This window comes from Grampus griseus (genome assembly GCF_964374135.1).
Source record: "Grampus griseus genome assembly, chromosome: 1".
NCBI lineage: Eukaryota > Metazoa > Chordata > Mammalia > Artiodactyla > Delphinidae > Grampus > Grampus griseus.
The window spans coordinates 61,867,499-61,885,636 of NC_139017.1; the positions used below are offsets into that span (position 1 = coordinate 61,867,499).

At 48.4% G+C, this 18,138-nt stretch overlaps 1 protein-coding gene across 2 annotated transcripts; it reads right to left on the reverse strand.

The window, feature by feature from the left end:
* Nucleotides 1-514: 514 nt before the first annotated feature.
* GOLT1A (golgi transport 1A) lies at nt 515-13,940 on the reverse strand. Of its 2 annotated transcripts, none has more exons than XM_082671190.1 (5): nt 13,834-13,940; nt 4,653-4,744; nt 3,451-3,563; nt 1,507-1,570; nt 515-830 (listed from the first exon to the last, which is right to left on the reverse strand). In XM_082671190.1, the coding sequence occupies exons 1-5, from the start codon at nt 13,856-13,858 to the stop codon at nt 792-794; spliced, it is 333 nt and encodes a 110-aa protein (XP_082527316.1). In that variant the 5' UTR covers nt 13,859-13,940; the 3' UTR covers nt 515-791. The 2 variants fall into 2 exon arrangements, with proteins under 2 accessions (XP_082527316.1, XP_082527315.1); XM_082671189.1 differs by having other exon boundaries at nt 3,451-3,629.
* Between the last annotated feature and the right edge of the window lie 4,198 nt (nt 13,941-18,138).

The following is an 18,138-nucleotide window of genomic DNA, read 5'->3' on the forward strand; positions in this document are numbered from 1 at the left end:
GTGGGGCAGGTCTCCTTCCCTTTGCACCCTCAGCACCCGCTCCTTTGCTCCGTACAGACACAGGGGCCCTCACAGAGACTTATTAAATGTACGCATTGCAGGGGACTCCTGTCTCTTTCTTGGGCCTGCAAGGATGCGCTTTACCCTTGAATAAAGTGCTTCCCGGGACAGAGACTGGGGCCCTTGGAAGGTAGGGGCTATGTCTCTACCTCAGCACAGAGGCTACCTGGTGGGTGAGCTGTGCAGACATCCACCTAATTAATGGTTGAGAAGCACTTCCCACCATGATGGGGATTAATACCCATCACTTGTTTAATACCTCCTACTAACAGGGGCTTGCAAACATATTATCTCACTCATTAGGACTCGTAGACACGAGGGTAAGAATGATAGGTCATGAGAGCAGGCCTGCTTCTTGCCATGTGTGTGGGCCTGCCCTGAGTCAGAGAATGGACTTAATGGGCTACAGACACTGACTTTGAGTCTCAGGCACATTTACAGCTTGGGGATTTAATCTTTGCTTTTCCTCTGATAAATACAGGGTGGGGTGTGATCCCCGTTCAATCTCCACAGGACCTGGATCTCTGCTCCCAATGGTCCTGACAGCGTCTTGCATTGACTTGGGGATTTGAGGTCAGTCACTCGGCTCCATCCTTCCTTCTGGACTTGGAGAGGTCCGGGTACGATGGGGAGATGAGTCAGTGCAGGGTGGGGGCCTGAGGGGGTGGCCCCCATTTCCTTTCCAGCCCCCTGAACCAATGATCCAAGTTCAAGCAGCTTATCTCTGCTGTTCAGACCATTGAGCTGGTGCCTTGAAGCCTCCGGAACAGCTGTGGGAGCCAAGAATCATTACTCCAGACAAAGAGTGCGGAGCAGACTCAATATCTAGGTTATTACGAAGCTGGCCTTGAGAGCTGGGGGCAGTGCCAGGCGCAGATATGGAGAGGGGACAGCGGGGGTGTGTCCAGGGGGCGGGCATGTCAAGGTGCTGGCTTAGAGCCTCTGTGAGCTTCTCAGAGAGCTTGTATTCTGTCTGGTGCTTCAGAGAAAGGGAGGGGCAGTGGCTAGGGACCACTGCCCCATGCCTGCCTCAAGGAGAGGATAGAATCTGCCACCTGATTTTCCTGTTGTCACTGGCTGTCACACATCCTCTCTGTGCCTGGGGCCCAGACTCAGCCCTCTCTCCGGAAGTCTGGCACGTTCTGGCTGGGTCACCTAGACTCCCTCAGGCTCCGTTTCTTTGGCCGTAATAGGGAGCTACTGACAAACACCGTTCTCTACACCCACACCTTTGGCACAACTGCTCACACCCGTCATCTCATCTGCTGTTGTCAAATGGAGAAGGTAGAGGGAGGGGAAGAGGAGCTGAGGCTGGCCCACCTGGGGAAGGGGCTTTGAGGGGAGATGGGGAAGTGTCCACTGCGCCTGGGGCTGCTGTTCTACTAAGTCCGTGTGCTTCCCCCACCCCAAGGCACCGCCACCAAGCCACACGCATAATCCACTTACCACGCTCAGGAAGGGGATGTTGGAGGTATTGCCCAAGAAGTCAAAGGCGACAGAGAAAAAGCCCCTAGGAGCAGAGAGGCGGAGGGAGTGGTCAGTGATGGCCCCAGAGGGGAGGATGAGGGCAGCGAGGCTGAGGTCCCCCCTAAGGCTCCAGCTTTGGCTCCCAAGAGAATGGGCTCCTGGGCACTGGGGGCGGGCATGCTTCTGCACCCCTGTTTTTTTGAGAGGCAGCCAAGTGGAGTCGTTAAGAATGAAGGCCCTGAGGTCAGACTCCCTGGGTTCAAATCTTGGCTCTACCACTCACTGGCGCTGTATAAACTTAGGCAAATTTCTTCACTTCTCTGAATCTATTTCCAGCTGTGAAATGGGGTTAATAATAATCGTCTCTACATCATAGGGCCTTACACAGAGAAATGCTTGGGAAATGTTTATTTTTATTATTGTTACTGTCTTCTCCTCCCTAGACCGGGTGTGTACCGCCTGCCGCATGTTTCCTGGGCTCCAGGCATGGATCGCTATTGGAGGCTGCGCTCACTGTTCTCCCCCACGCCTCGGCGCCCCATTCTTACCACACACCCCCTGGCATGGATGGGTGATCCATGCTTGGAGGCATGGAGGTTGGTGTGGGAAGGGGAGCAGAAATCTGAGTTCTGGCTGAGCTACTTCCTTTCCCTGGGCCTCAGGTCCCTGAGGTTCGCTTGGGTCTCTGAGGTCTCTTATAGCTCTGAGGTTTTTTTTTGCCCCTTCCATGCTGCTGCAAGGTGTCTTTCTCAAGGTTTACTTTTGGTTAGAACTGCTGAGTCTGCAGTGGCCCCACTCACACTTCCAAGTCCTCAATAAATGGAGTTAGTCTTCTTCACTAAATTGCAAGTTCCACAGGAAGTTTCTCCTCGTTTAGTGCCATATCCCCACACCTAGCCCTGTATTTGGCACGTAGTAGGTACTTTTTATATATCTGACTATTTGAATGAATGACTGTTTGAATAATGACATCGTTGAAAAATAATGGGTGGCAGAACGCATGTGAGAGAATTTCATTTCCTGCAACCACACTACATGATGTCTCTGAAGTCTAGGGCATCAGGCCGATCAGGTGTTTTCAAGGCTACACTGAGTAAGCTGATGGTTCCGATTAGCCTAAGGTTCCTGGTCCACAGCTCCTTCCCATGAGTCCATAAGCCATGATTCTTCTAGCCCACATCATCCCCATCCCACCCCTGTTCTCTCCACAGTGCCCCAGAAATGGTCTTCCTCAGTATCCTTTTCTTTCTTCTCCTTAAGGACCCTTCAGTCTTCTCTGAGACCCTACCCACCCCTCAAGGCCTGTCTCAGGTCCTGCTTCCTCTGGGACACCTCCCTGGCCCTGATGGAGGCCACACACCTTCGCTGAGTTCCACCGTGTCTTTCACCAGGCCCAGGCTGACACTGGACGGGCCGAAGCCAGAGACACCTGGGTCAAGTTCAGATCCTTTGCATACTACTTGTGAGAGCTCGGGCAGGGCTCCGAGCATTGGTTTCCTGATTTGCAAGTAGAGGACAATCCTACAATGGGTTGTGGAGATGACAAAATGAGAGGATGCTTGTGAGCATGCCTGGTGCATGTGAGGGGCTTAGTAGATGTTAGTTCACTGCCCTTCCTCCCTATCTGGACTGCCAGACTTGAGGGCAGGTCCTGTGTCTCCTCCCTGGTGACAGGCACAGTGATGGGGACACAGCAGGTACTCCATGTTTACTGATGGATGGGCTGATTCTTCCAACTTATCCTTCGGCCTATGGTTGGTGTCCACCTGATGCTCCTCCCCATTTTCAACCCTTCCAAGGCTCCCGTCTCTTGCAGGATAAAGTCCAGCTTCTGTATGCACTGCTGGTCATGCTGCCCAAACCTGACCTCAGCCGTTCAGAGGCCCTGGTGGGCCCATCCAGGGGAAGGGGACCTGCACTCACTTGAAGAGGTTAAAGAAGCCATAGGTTTCCAGGAACATGCCCAGGAGGGGCCAGCGCAGGAGCACGATGACCACGCCCCCCAGGAAGAAGCTGGTCCCCTTGAGCTTGTGCCTCTGGAAGAAGAAGGAAAACGTCTTCCTCAGGCCGATGATGAGGGAGAGGCCAGTCAGGAACAGCAGCTGTGGGAGAGGGAGGGGGTGGGTGTGAGAACAAACACCCTGGCTCCCTCTGCTCCCTCGGGAGTCAGGGGCCAGGCCTGGAGCTGCGCATCAGGCATGCGGCAGGACTTGCTAACTCTTCAAGGAGGGATAATATTGGAGAGGGTGAGTAATTTGAACTGCTTAGGAACAGAAGTGCCCAGAGGCAGGGTGGACCAGGAGACCTTTGAAGGTCTCTAGCTTGTCACCCAATTCGACCCACTTTCTTGGATCCCAAGCACTTCTTCTTGTATGATATCATTTCTCATCACACCTCCTAAGTAAGATGGGAAAGATAGTGAGATTCTCTCCATTTTACAAAGGTGAAGGCTGAAGCCTGAATAGGTTAGGCAGCCACACCCAGAGTCACAGGGCAGTGTCAGGGCTCCAGCCTGTGGCAGCATTCTCCAGGCCCTCCACTCTATGGCCCTGTCACCACCTTCAGCTTGCCTCCCAACGATCCCTTAAGAGTGCCTGGCCTCCTGTCAAGCTTAACTCTCTGGCTTTCTTCCAGCACGTTCCATGCTTTCCCTCCCCTTCTCCATACCTCTTCTCTTGTTCCATCCACCTGGAAGTGCTTTATCCTCTCCACACTCACTTATTTCCTAAATTGTTTTTCATCCTTCTCCCACAGGGCGCGCTCTCTTTTCTCCAAGCACCTTGTTTCATATTAGGTGCGTTTATTTTACAGTGACTTTACCACTGCCCCTGTCTTCCTCCCCAGTCGTGTATGTTGATGTGACATTCCTGTCCCTAGGTGGTGGGATTCTCACGGGGCGTCTGATTCATCTTGGTACCCTCAGGGCCTTGCCCAGAGCTTGGCATGAGAATCCAGGTCCTTAGATTCTCTGTGCCCCATAGGCCTCCCCATCCATCCCCAGCCACCCCTTGCCTGCCTGCGCTTGGTGGTGCCCAGCGCATGGATGGGCTCGATCTGAATAAACTCAGGGCTGACCCTCCCGGCAACGGAGACCTCAGGTAGGTTCACACGGCTTGGGGACTCACGTTTCCGAAGGCCAGGAGCACCGAATCAAAGTACAGGAACATTCCAAAGAGGATGAAGAAGACGCCGAAGCCGGTGGTGCCCACACCAATCTCTGCAATGGGCAAGGAGGCTGTGGTGGGATGGGCTTTGGGGAGCAGCTTGGGATGCTGGAACTTCCCCCCATTGCCGCTGGACAGGTGCCCTCTGGGGGGCGGGGGATGGCGTGGCTCCATTGCCATCCAGGAATCTTGGCTTCTGTGCTCTCAGGGAATGACAGGAGGGGAAGGGAAGGATGGGCACGAATCTATGTTTAGCACCTGGAAACTGCTGGTCAGTTCTATATACTCTGGCGTCCTGTCCTCACAACATCTCTATGAGGTAGCTAGCGATACCCTCACCACTTTCTATTTTCAGTGTCCTCTTGTCTTCAAATGCCACGTCACCTAGATCATTATCAGGGTTGGGTCTCTGGCTGAACACAACCCTCTGCCTACTCTGTTCCTGCCCTCTTGCTTTTGGGAGCCGCTTGATGCCCAACTCACACCAGGGCCGAAGGGTACCACTGAAAGCTCACAGCCATATCCCCAAAGTGTCTCACAGCTGCCCAGCTGGCCTGCCCTATGTCAGGAGGCTTGCCCTCCTGAACAGTTCTTTACAGTGTCTCCTTCCTTCTCTAAACCGCCCCGCTTCCCAGCCTTCTGATGACGACCTCTCACACTTGACTGGGAAAGAGAAGTCATTGACCAGAAATGTGCTCATCACCTCGGAGTCTACACCACAGCCAGCACCGTGGCTGCCCTGCCACACACCCCTCGGAACCCTAACTTCAGCCACAGGTGGGCCCCAGCAGCAGCGTGTCTTTTGCTTTGTGTCTCCTCGTTCTTTGAACTACAGGAGTTGGCTCAGAGCCAGGGAGCCCAGCACAGATAGGCTATTTAGGATATGAAGTTCCCTTTCTCTTAACCCCCCTCCATCACACAGAATTGTTAATTTTACTTTATCTGTGCCGCTCTGGTAGTCAACAAATGACAGTTCATTGTGTTGCTTCATTTTTAAATTGAATCAAGTTGAAAATTTTATCTTAAATTACAATAAAATACAAGTAAAATTTATCATCTTAACCATTTTTAGGTATACAGTTCAGTGGTACTAAGTACATTCACCTTGTTGTGCTATCACCACCACCCACATCCAGAACTCTTTTCATCTTGCAAAACTGAAACTCTGTAACCTCTAAACAACTCCCCGTTTCCCGCTCTCTCTGGCAACCACCATTCTACTTTCTATGGTTCTGACCAGTCTAGGTACCTCATATGATTGGAATCATACAGTACGTGTCTCTGTGTGACTGCCTTATTTCACTCAGCATAATGTCTCCAAGGTTTATCCATGTTGTAGCATGTGTCAGAATTTCCTTCCTTTTTAAGGCTGAATAATATTCCATTGTATGCATATACTACATTTTGTTTATCTAGTCATCTGTGGATGGACGTGGGTTGCTTCCGCCTTTTGGCTATTGTAAATAATGCTACTGTGAGCACGGGTGAACAAATATCTCTCCGAGACTCTACTTTCACTTCTTTTGGGTATATACCCAGAAGTGGAATTGCTGGGCCATGTGGTAGTTCTATTTTGAAGTTTTTGAGAAACCACCATACTGCTTCCCACAGAAGTTACACCATTTTACATTCCCGGTAGTGGTGTACAAGGGGTTCCAACTTCTCTATCTCCTCACCAACACCTGTTACTTTCTGTTTTTTCGCTTTGTTTTGTTTTTGATAGCATCCATCCTAAGGGGTGTGAGGTGGTATCTCACTGAGGTTTTGATTTGCATTTCCTTGATGATTAGTGGTGTTGAGTACCTTTCATGTGCTTGTTGGTCATTTGTATATCTTCTTTGGAGAAGTGTCTATTCAAGTCCTTTGCCCATTTTTAAAACAGGTTGTTTGGGGTTTTTTGTTGTTCAGTTGTAGGAGTTCTTTGTATATTCTGTATAGTAACCCCTTATCAGATACAAGATTTGCCAATATTTTCTCCTATTCTGTAGGTTGCCTTTTCACTCTGTTGATTGTGTCCTTTGATACACAGAAGTTTTAAATTTTCATATAGTCCAGTGTATCTATTTTTTTCTTTAGTTGCCTGTGCTTTTGGTATCACACCCAAGAAATAATGGTCAAATTCAGCATCATGAAGCTTTTCTCCTATGTTTTCTTCTAAGAGTTTGTTTTAGTTCTTACTTAGAGCTAAAATGAACTTTGAGTTAATTTTTACATATGGTGTAAGGTATGGGTCCGATTTCATTCTTTTGCCTGTGAATATCCAGTTTTCCCAACATCATTTGTTGAAAAGACTGTCCTTTCTCCATTGAACGGTCTTGGCACCCATGTTGAAAACCATGTGGCCATATATGCCAGGGTTTATTTCTGGGCTCTCTTTTATATTCCATTGGTCTCTATGTCTGTCTTTATGCCAGTCCCACACTGTTTTGATTACTGTAGGTTTGTAATAAGTTTTGAAATCAGGAAGTTTGAAACCTCCAACTTTGTTCTTCTTTTTCAAGATTGCTTTGGCTATTCGAGATCCCTTGAGATTCCATGTGAATTTTAGGATGGATTTTTCTATTTCTGCAAAAAATGCCATTGGGATTTTGATAGATTATTGCATTGAATCTGTAGACTGCCTTCTGTAGTATTGACATCTTAACAATATTAAGTCTTCCAATCCATGAATATGGGTCTTTCTACCTATTTGTGTCTTTTAAAATTTCTTTCAGCAACATTTTGTAGTTTCCAGGGTACAAGCCTTTTGCCTCTTTAGTTAGGTTTATTCCTAAGATTAGGTTTACTGGCTAAGTTATATTTACAACTGAAAGAAAATGAAACACAATCGTCTTTCAGGTAGGTAGTTAATCTTTCCTAATCTGTTACCATACAGACCTTAAGAGGATTAGGATCAGTTCCAGTATAGAAATAAGGCCAAAGGACTTTAAAAGATCTTTAAAAATACAGAGATGAGATTTATTGTTCAAATTATGGATTGAAACCTCGTTCAACTCATATTCTAGAAAAATGCCGGTCTAATTGGGTCTCCATTTTGGCAGAGCTGGGTTTGCTAGGAATGAGTACAACATCATTTCTCTCAGCATATCCCCCCCCCGCCCCCACCCGCCCAGAATCCAACTGCTACTAATGGCAATTCCTCCTGTTTCTGACAAATCTCCATAATCTATTTAAGTTTGTTTCCTGTTTCCATGTCCTAGAATGCCTGCCTGAATTAAATCTCTTAGAACCCAAGACACTGGGTAGAGCACAACCCCCTTGGTCATTATGAAGTTTGTGTTCTGTCTTTCCATGTTGCATGATTTTTCTACCCTCAGAGACAGTGAGTTGAGGATCTAGAAGTACATCTATCTTGTCATGATAATTTTACACGGGCCAGGGTACTGTGGAGGAAGACCACAACCATATTTCTTTAATCTGAATGACAAAGGTATTTTAAGTTTTTATGCCCGTTATAAAAATCTCTTATTAGCTTACACTCACCATAAAAATAGGTCAGTTCTGACAATACACCCTTCTGATCTATCTCCCTTAGTAGATATTTTTGTGTGGAAACATAACATGGGCATTTTATTGGGTTTTCATTTTGTTTTGTTAGAATATCCACATGCCCATGCTGTAAACACTTAAGTACAGCCTCTTACTCATTTTGTAGAAATCATACATTTCTCAAATTCATATTTCATGTCTTCTATATTATACTTTTTTCTGCAACAATGATTTGCTGGCTTGTATGGTTATTACTTTTCCGACTTGTTCCACACTGCCCTTCAAGGGCTGGTGCATTTCCACAATTTTTCTGCAATGGAGGCAGCCTTCTTTATGGGCCACAATTAGTGCTTCCAGCGTTCAGCGGAGAAACTACACAGTACCCCACAGAAAAGGGTCAGAAACTGTGTTTCTCACACACAAGCCTCAGACCTTGCTCTGCCTCTCACCTGTGGAGTAGCTGAGGGATTTCAGTCAAATTACCAGCCAGGGGCTGCTCCTGAAGTTCTTCTTGGGGCAGAAAGCATGGCAGAGAGGGTGGGGGATGGGACACATCACCAGGAGTGACAGCAGTGCCTGCAGCCCACCGTCCCCAGGATGCAGTTGGGGCAGTGCACCCCTTGCTGGAGGTCACCCAGTCTCCAGGCTCTGGGGCAGAGAACAGCTGGGAGACTGACGGAACTCTCCAGAGAGGCCTGGCTCTCCAGGGCGCCACCTGGTGAGAAGTGGGGCCCTCCCCAGACCGCAGAGAACAACCGGGCTGATGGCTGCTCCAAAGTCCTGTTTAGATCCCGCCCTGCAGCACTAACTGAAGCCGGGTTCAATGTCTTTCTTGCTTCCAGAAGCAGCTACAGCTCCAAGGAACGCAATATCCCCTGGAGCAGGCGGATGGGTCCCTCTGGTCTGAGGCTGTGCAAGGGAGCCTCAGACACCATTCACTTTCTCTCTCTCTCTCTTTCTCTTTTCTTTTTTTTTTAAAAATTTATTTGGCTGTGTTGGGTCTTCATTGCTGCTCACGGGCTTTCTCTAGTTGTGGCAAACAGGGGCTACTCTTCGTTGCGGTGTGCGGGCTTCTCATTGCGGTGGCTTCTCTTGTTGCAGAGCAGGGCTCTAGGCGTACGGGCTTCAGTAGTTGTGGCACACAGGTTCAGTAGTTGTGGCTTTCAGGCTCTAGAGTGCAGGCTCAGTAGTTGTGGCGCACGGGCTTAGTTGCTCTGCGGCATGTAGGATCTTCTCCGAACATGGCTCAAACCCGCGTCTCTTGCATTGGCAGGTGGATTCTTAACCACTGCGCCACCAGGGAAGCCCAGCAGGCGGATTCTTAACCACCGCCAGGGAAGTCCCTCTCCCACTTTTTTAAAAATCAATATCAAATGGACATAAAAGTTGCAAGTACAGTACAAAGAATTTTTTTCCTGAACCATTTGAAAGCAGTTGCCACCGGCTATCTCATCGCCCCTGAACACTTGGCTGTGGTTTCCTTTATTCTCCTATACAGCCAGGACACAACGTCAAAGTCAGGAGATTAACACTGATACATTACTACCATCCAACCCTCAGACCCCATTCAGGTTTCATCAGTTGTCCCAGTCATATCATTCACGGCAAAAAGATCCAATTCAGAATCACCTGTGGCATGTGGTTGCCATGTCTCTTCAGGCTGTTTTGTCTGAAACAGTTCCTCAGTCTCTCCTTGACATGACCTTGACACTTATGAAGATTTGGGCCAGTTATCCTGTAGCTGTCCCTCTGTTTGGGTTTGTCTGATGTTTCCTCGTGACTAGGTTCAGGTTATGCAGAGATATCAACAAGAGGTGATGCTGTGTTCTTCTCACTGCATCTATTAGGTGATGCACAGCTTCAATTTGACCTGTTACTGAATGATGCTTCTTTAAGTACTTCATCAAGGCGGAGTCTGCAGGCCCCTCCACCATAAAGTTACTCTCCAGTTTCCACCCCAACCCTTCCAGGATGCCCCCCTCCCCCTGGCCTGGCACCAGGCAAACCCCAGTGTGAACCCACCAGCCCGGCGAGGGCCCTGACACCCACCCTGGGCACCGCCCCCCTGCTACCTCATGGCTTTAAGACTGAATTGTTCAGGAAGAGGAAGGAGGCAAAGGGGAAGAGAAAGAGCCTTGTTTCTCTTTTCAAAATTAACAACAGTGATTAATAGTAATAATTGTTAACACTAATGAACACATGGTGCCAGGCAGTCTAAGCACTTTATGTGTATTAACTCGTTTAATTTTCATAACTGCCTATGAGGTAGGTATGCTTTAGCCCCATTTCACAAACAGAACGGAAACACTGAGAGGTCTTAACCTGTGCCCAGGGGTGCACAGCCAACAGCTGGCAGAACCAGGGTATGAACCCTGTAGACTGGCTCTAGAAAAAGTGCCTTTCACCAACCCTGTCCGGTCCGCTTCTGCCCCCACCCCCTCTACAGAGAGGCTCTTGCTTGGGCCTCCCACGACGTCCATGTTCCCAAATCCAAAGGAGAGGGGTCGGTCCTCATCTGTCAGCAGTTGGCCACTCCCTTCTTGAAATAGCCTGTGGTGGGTTCCGTGACACCATATTCTTGATTTCTTTCCTGCTGTCTGGCCACTCTTTCCCAGGCTTCTTCACCAGCTCCCACTTCTTTCTCTTCTCTTGGGGTTTGAATTGCTCAGGGCTTCAGCTCCAGCTCATTTCTCTTCTCATTCTAGTTTCACGCGAATTTACACATCTTTAAGTAAGTATCTCTTGCGTGCTGACAGTGTTGATATTTATCTTTCTCGTCCATGCCTCCTTTGAGCTTCCAAACTCCTATCCAGCTGCTTACTTGGCATATCTGCACGTTTTTCTCTCTCCAAGGCATCTTGAACTCAACAGGTCCAAACTGAGCTATTGATTTTCCTTCCTTAAAGCTGCACCTGGCACACTTTTCCCCAAATGAATGAAATGTCATCGCCACCCACTCAGCAGCTCGAGGCAGAAGCCCAAGAGCCACACCGAGTCTCCCTCATTGTTCCTACCACCCCTCCTCCATTCAATCCACAGCTAAGTTTTATTGCTTCTTCCTCCTAAATGTATCTTGAAAGCTGTCCATCTCTCTCCACCCTTACCACTTAATTCTAAGCCACCATTATCTCTTTCCTGGACTTCTGCGACATCCCCCAGTTAGTCTCCTGCTTCATTCCTGCCACCCTCTTATCCCTTCTCCACACAGCAGTCAGGGGCCTTGGAAAACATATTAGCACAGCGTACAGTCCGTCATGGCTTCCCACTGGCTTAGAATGCAACAGAGTCCTCCCACCCATGCCCTGGCTTACAGGCCCTGCATGATGGGGCCTAGGCTTGCTTGTCCAACTTCATCTTCTGCCCTTGCCTGCCATACTCCAAACACATCGTTTCCATGACGAGCCTTCCTGCGTCGGGGCCTTTGTACATGCGGTTTCTCCCCACTTGCTATCTGCCCAACGCACACTCCTTCAGGTCTCAACACAAATGTCGGTTTCTCAGGGAAACCTGGTCCACTATCTGTTCCCGACTTAATCTGGTTCCCTCATATTTTTTCTCTTCGTAGGACTTACTTAGCACATTCTTCATAGAACTTAGCCCATTTTGATTTAATGTTGGCTTGCCCCTGGGCTCAGGCCTCAGCCCTCTTGTATTTTTTCCCCTAAGTCAGTGTTTCTCAACTTGGGGTGGAGGGTGGGGCTGATGGGTAGGTTGGCAATTTTGTTCCCCTGGGGACATTTGGTAATGTAAGAAGACGTTTTGATGGTCACAAGTGGGAGTGAGAGTGTGCTACTGCCATCTAGTGGGTAGAGGCCAGGGATGCTGCTAAAATCCTACAATGGACAGGACAGATCCCCCTCCCCCCCCAAATGTCAGTAGTGGGGAGGCTGAGAAACTGTGCCCAGGCGATCTCATGGTTTTACATACCATCCCTACGCTGGCAACTCCCAAATTTCTCTCCATTGCAGACTAATATACCTGACTACCTACTTGACATGGAACTCGACATGTCTAAAACCCAAATCCTGCCTTCCCCCCTACTCAACCCTTCTAATTGCTCAGGCTGAAAATACTGGAGGCATTCTTGAATTCTTTCTCTCACAACCCACATCCAGTCCATCAGCAAATCCTTTCAGCAATTTCCTCAGCGCAGATCCAGCACTGACTGCTCCCCACCAGTTTGCTGCTACCACCCTGGTCTCCTCCACTGTCTCTCACCTCAGAACTGGTCTCCTCCATCACCTCTCACCTCTGAACTGGTCTCCACTGCCTCTCACCTCAGAACTGGTCTCCGCCATCTCTCACCTCAGAACTGGTTTCCTCCATCACCTCTTACCTTGGAACTGGTCTCCTTCACCACCTCTTACCTCGGAACTGGTCTCCTTCACCATCTCTTGCCTCAAAACTGGTCTCTCTGTTGCTGACCCCACCCCTCCACAGTCTGTCTATTCTCAATCCAGCACCCAGAGTGATCTTTTAAAAATATAAGCAGATCATATCACTCCTCTGCACAAAATCTTCTAATAGTTTCCCATCTTATGGAGATAAAACCAAAATTCTTACACAGCCTGGCCTCTGAGTGACCTCCCTGACTATCCTCCTATTGCTCTCCCCTCTCCTCACTTTGTTCCACCCACACCAGCCTCCTTGTTTGTCAAACACACCAAAATATGCTAATGCCTCAGGGCCTTTGCACTGGCGGTCCGCTCTTCCTAGAACATTTCCCCCCCCCCCGCCCCAGACAGCTGCGTGGCTTTGCTCCCTCACTTCCTATGGGTCTCTGTATAAAAGTACCTTCCCAGGTAAGCTTAGTGACCACTCTATACAAAACAGTCACCCCTCCTACCCTGCACTCCCAAGCCTCTTTACCCTGTTTTATTTTTGTCCAGAGGGAGGTATCACCATCTGACATACTACATACTGACTTCATCTGCTAATTACCTGTTTCCTCATTCTGGAACATAAGCAGGGAATATGTCTGTTCCATTCACTGTTGCATACCCTGTGCCCAAAACAGTGCTTGGTACATAAAGGAGACAAATTTGTTCAGTGAATGAATGAATATTATCTCCAGTTCACAGATAAGACACTGGCTTTAAGTAACTCACCCAAATGAAACTTATAGAGCCACAGTTTTCACCACTTCTCCTGGACCTTGGGACTACCTCCCTGCCCTCTTCCCTGAATAAAGGGGAAAGATATTTAGGAGTGAGGACAGAGTGATTTGGGGAGGGGATTTGAGTTTAGTTTCTGATAAGAAGGAGCCAGGGCCACAGGATACCCTAAGAGTTTGTGGGGGAAAGATGTCTCAATAGGCAGAGGCCTTCTAGGTCCACCCTTGTAGTATCCCATGTTTAAGAATCCTGAATGGGGAAGGGACCAGCCTGAGTGGTGAACTTGCCAGTTCCTCCAGGCACCAGCCTCTGGCGACCTGGGGGCCCTGGGCAACCCCCCAACCCCTGGAAGGAAGGGAGCCACACCCGGCCCTGGCCGTGCTGCCTGAAGGATGCCAACAGGGCAGCTCCCAGCCACTAGCTCCAGAGGTCGCCTTGCAGGTTCCCCAGAGAAAGATCCCGGCTGGGAGGGGCTGCATCTTGACCCACCCTAGCCGGTCCAGCCAGCCCCCTCGACAGCACCAGCCCCTCGCACTCACTCTGCCATTCGGTGATGGAGATCATGCTGCGGGCTGCCTGGGGGACCTTCCGGGTGGAAGCTGGCAAGGGGTGAGGAGCCCAGAGGACCGAACTTGTACATGCCCAAGGGAAGCTGACCCTTGGTAAGTTGTGAAATGAGCCTCTGGTAAATCATTAACTTCCCCTAGACAGACGCGCGCGCGGACGCGCGCGCGCACACACACACACACACACACACACACACACACGGCTGCTTAAAGTCAGGAGTTTCCCTCCGGGTTCTTCCCAGAGGCCACTGCTCCCACCCACGCGCTCCGCCCACTCGGAGAAGGCCACTCCCATCTGACCCCTGTATTCCCCACCACCCCGTGCCCTGAGGCTGAGTTCAGCTGTTTCCATCTCTTTTGCAAAATTTGGACTCTTTATGGAAGAATTGGGATTTAGGAGTACCTGGATTCCTTACTGGCTTGGTGGAAGGTGTGGGAAGAGTTGGGATCTGTCTCTCTCTGGAAAAGTACTAAATTCATCTTGTAAGTAGTTTGCTCGCTTTGTGCCAGTACCCACGCTAGACACTAGGGGCGACAAACAACTGAGTAAAACCTGTTGTTGGCAGCCTTAGGAGAGCGCCAGATTCGGTTGAATCTAGGGCAAAAACGTCCCAAGGGAGTTAGACACGGAGGGCTTCGGCCTCCTTTCCTCCAGCAGTGCCCAACTTTGGACTGTGAAGTTGAGCTATGGAAAATGAAAGATGAATTTAGGCTTAGGGTAGGACTGGACAACGATTCAGGAAGCCTGGTTCTAGTCCACCCACCAGTTGTGTAGATGCGGCTGCATCCTTTCCACCCTCTGTGGGCCTGAAGAAAAGAGAAGCTGGACAGTTCCTAACATCCTTTCTCTCATTGTAGAGCAGTGGTTCTCAATCCCATTAGAGCCAGCATTCCCTCTGTAATGTCCCCTCTATCCTGCAGTGCAATTCATAGATGATATGACCAGTCTACATATATCATTAAAAAAACCCTCAAAGCTAATTATAATAAAGAAGAAAAAAATTATAATAAAACACAATGTCTCTCAGTATACGTGTTCAGGCAAGACAACAGAAGACGTAAGTAGGCAGATTGCTTGCACCTACTTGTAATAAGTTTGAACTTAAGAGAAATAGACCACCATTATATACCACCACCCCTCCAAAAAACCCCAATAACCCCTCTCTCCATAAAAGAAAATGAAAGAACAGTAGGGAGTGAATACTAGAATAAAAACTAATGTTAGCTAAGTAAAAACAGATCAGAGGGCCTTGCATATAAAAAAAGAGGGAAATAGACTTCACTGAAGTAGAGATAATAGCAAAGCAAGTTATAGATGGCAAGGTGGAGACATTGAGGAAACGCCATGTGAATGCAAACAAACTGAGTTTGAGGGAGTTCAGGGCTTTCACTGCCATGGCCCGGATTCAATCCCTAGTCAGGGAACTGAGATCCCGCCAGCCGTGTGGCGCAGCCAAAAAACCAACCAACCAACCCCAAACTGCGTTGTTGTGTGTGTCGTTTAAATAGCTCCCCATGTTACCACATGGGGTGGGGTAGTGGCGACATGTCACAGACACATAGATCTGTGTTTTGAAACGCCATCATGTGTTGAGGCAAAATTCAGTCTGTGCGACCTTAAAAGGCCTTGGAGATCATATATTTCCAATAGGCAATGGGGGAGAGAGGATGGATTGGAAAGAGAAGTGGTGATATAAGCCGTTTAGAGAAATTGAATGTGGATCCTTGGGACAGTGTCAGAGAAAAACAGAAAAACAACAGGCAAATTCCCCAAAACATTTCCACATATAATTGTTACAACATAGGTGTTCGTCTTTGGGCTGTAAAAAAACTTAAAAAGTATAAAGGAGGCAATAATATGAAATAATTTCTAAAAACATTTCTTGAGGAGATCCAAGGAGACCCCTTGCATTTCAAGTGTCTTTGCTCTAATGATGTTTGGTTCTCTCAGAGCTCCTCTGTTAACTGTTTTCAGTCAGCCTCTTTGCTTATTCAGTAAGACCCTACTGCATTGGAACCAAATATACAGTAGTTGCAGTGTTAGAATACATTGCGTAGACAATGCGTGGAGTAGATTATTCAACAATTTTGAGACAACGTCTTTATTCCACTTAAGAGCCTTCTCCATAATAACCATCTCCTAACTTACTGAGTTATTCATAGAACTTATTTTAAAAAAAACTTAGCTTATAAAAACTTGGTAGGCCTATTATGAATTCCAGTATGACTGACATACTGGTAGTGGGTTTAGTCCATTTGTACATTTTAAAGTTGTGCAGGACAGAAAGCAATTATTTATTTTGGAAACCTGCCCTGTGCAGTGCAGCCACTAAATGCCAGTAAGAGTTTTGCCCCCTTAGCCCTGAGACAACTTAAGCTCCTCTGAAAATTTCCAAAATCACCCCTAGGGGGCGGTATCATCCCCATTGAAACTGGTAGGTTAAGAGCTCAGGCTATAAAATCAGAGCGCCCTGGGCTTCATCCTAGCTCCATGAGACAGGTATTTTATTCACCCTTTCTGTGCCTCAGTTCCTTTGATAATAATAGTACCTATCACGTAAAGATACAATGAGAATTAGTGAGTAAACGCATGTGAAGTGCATAGAACCAGGTGCCTGGCTCATAGTAAATAACGAGCCATTGTTCTTATTATTCTAGTATAGTTATAATAATTACTGTTATTAATATTACTATTATTCTTACACTGTTGAATGCTGTTATGTGAAAGACTTCTGATCTCCTCTTAATTGTGGTTTTAAACTGCTCCCACAGGAATATAAAATAGCAACTAACAATACCTCCCCTAACAATGGAGCCCACCTGTAAGCTCAGAACTGAACCCTCCTGAATCTGGGGTCTCTTCATCTGATTCTCAGATTACAGCACTGGGCACCAGAGTTGGGCCCCAAGGGGTTTGTCTATAGCCCATCTTCCTGGAGAGGGGCCCCCTTCATGGGGGGCAACTCCAGGGAGGAGGACGTAGGCCCTGGAAAGCCTGTCCTGATCAACGTGGGGAAGGGCTGGCATAGTGCAGCTACTCCCTGGGGCTGGAGGAATAGAAGTGGGCAGGGGGAGGATGCCTCAGATGGCTGAACAACAGGGCCCCTGCTGACGTCCTCCAGTGAAGGCTACGGAGCCAGCAAAGGGGAGACCTTGGGAAACATTTTCCCTCCTCCCTCATCATGTCCCTAAGGGCAGCCAAGGGGCCAACACAGTGTCACCACCAACTCCTCTCATTGGTAAATGAATTTGAGTTTTCAAAGGGTTTTTCATCCATTTTTTCATTTGACTTTCTTGAGAGCTCCATAAGATGGCAGTTAATATCCCCATTTCACAGATGAGGAAACTGAGACTCAAGAATTTTAGTGACTTGTCCAAATCTTCATGCAGCTAGCAAGGAGCGGGGTCAGGAGTTGAGCACGGCATCTCCTTTCCTCCATCAGTCTCAGCAATGGGGTGAGCCAGTTCTGCGCTGGAGGCTTAGAGATAAGGGGGCATGTGGCATGGCCCCCGTTCCCTGTCAGCAGCAGGGTCTGAAGCCTGGCTGCCGCCTGACCCTAGCATGCTTCTCTTCAAGAATAAATATACGACCACATGGTTAGAGCACTACTCCTTAAAGGGCATTCTGCTAGTTGCTTTTTCATTTATAGTTCCTGACTACTGCCCCCTTTTGCAACCCCAGCCTGGCTTGACTGAAGGGCTGATCTGGGCCAGAGGGTGGAGCGGCCAGGGACCTGGGAGCATCATGCTTGGAAAGAAGCACCCAGCAGTGCCCTGTGTTCTCACATTCCGCCTCCTCTCCAAGTCAATGGCTTTGGCCTAGAGGGGGAGCTGCAGACAGAGAGCCAGGTCCTGGAAATTGACAACTTCTCCAGTATACCTCCTCCAGCTCTAAAGGTCTGTCTTGAGCCTGTATCTGGTCCCAATTCTCCCTGCTTCACAAAGGACATCAAGGTTTATAGCTCTCCCGGGGATGTTACAAAATCCAAAATCCAGTCATTTTACTTATTTTTAAAAGTATAGGTAGATAGATGATAGATACAAAATACCTACTCCACTAGCCTTTTAGGGATGAGAAGAGGTGTCCAGAATTGAAAATCAGCCATTAGAACCAGACTGAGGCTAATCAAGAATTACAAGAAGCTTGCCTTCCTATATCCTCTTTCTTAAACCATTAATGCCTCCTCCTCTCCCCAGACATCCTGCAGAAGCCCAGGGAAGCCTGCCGCTGTCCTGGGCTCACGTCCTCTCTCCACACCCCGGCCCATAGAATTCACA

What these genes read in the sequence shown, in the direction of transcription:
- GOLT1A (XM_082671189.1), bottom strand. Translation starts at nt 13,858, where the DNA reads ATGATCTCCATCACCGAATGGCAGA. An exon ending in CTCCATCACCGAATGGCAGA is followed by an intron (nt 4,745 to 13,833) that starts GTGAGTGCGAGG and finishes TGCCCATTGCAG; the next exon opens with AGATTGGTGTGGGCACCACC. An exon ending in TGCTCCTGGCCTTCGGAAAC is followed by an intron (nt 3,630 to 4,652) that starts GTGAGTCCCCAA and finishes CCTCTCCCACAG; the next exon opens with CTGCTGTTCCTGACTGGCCT.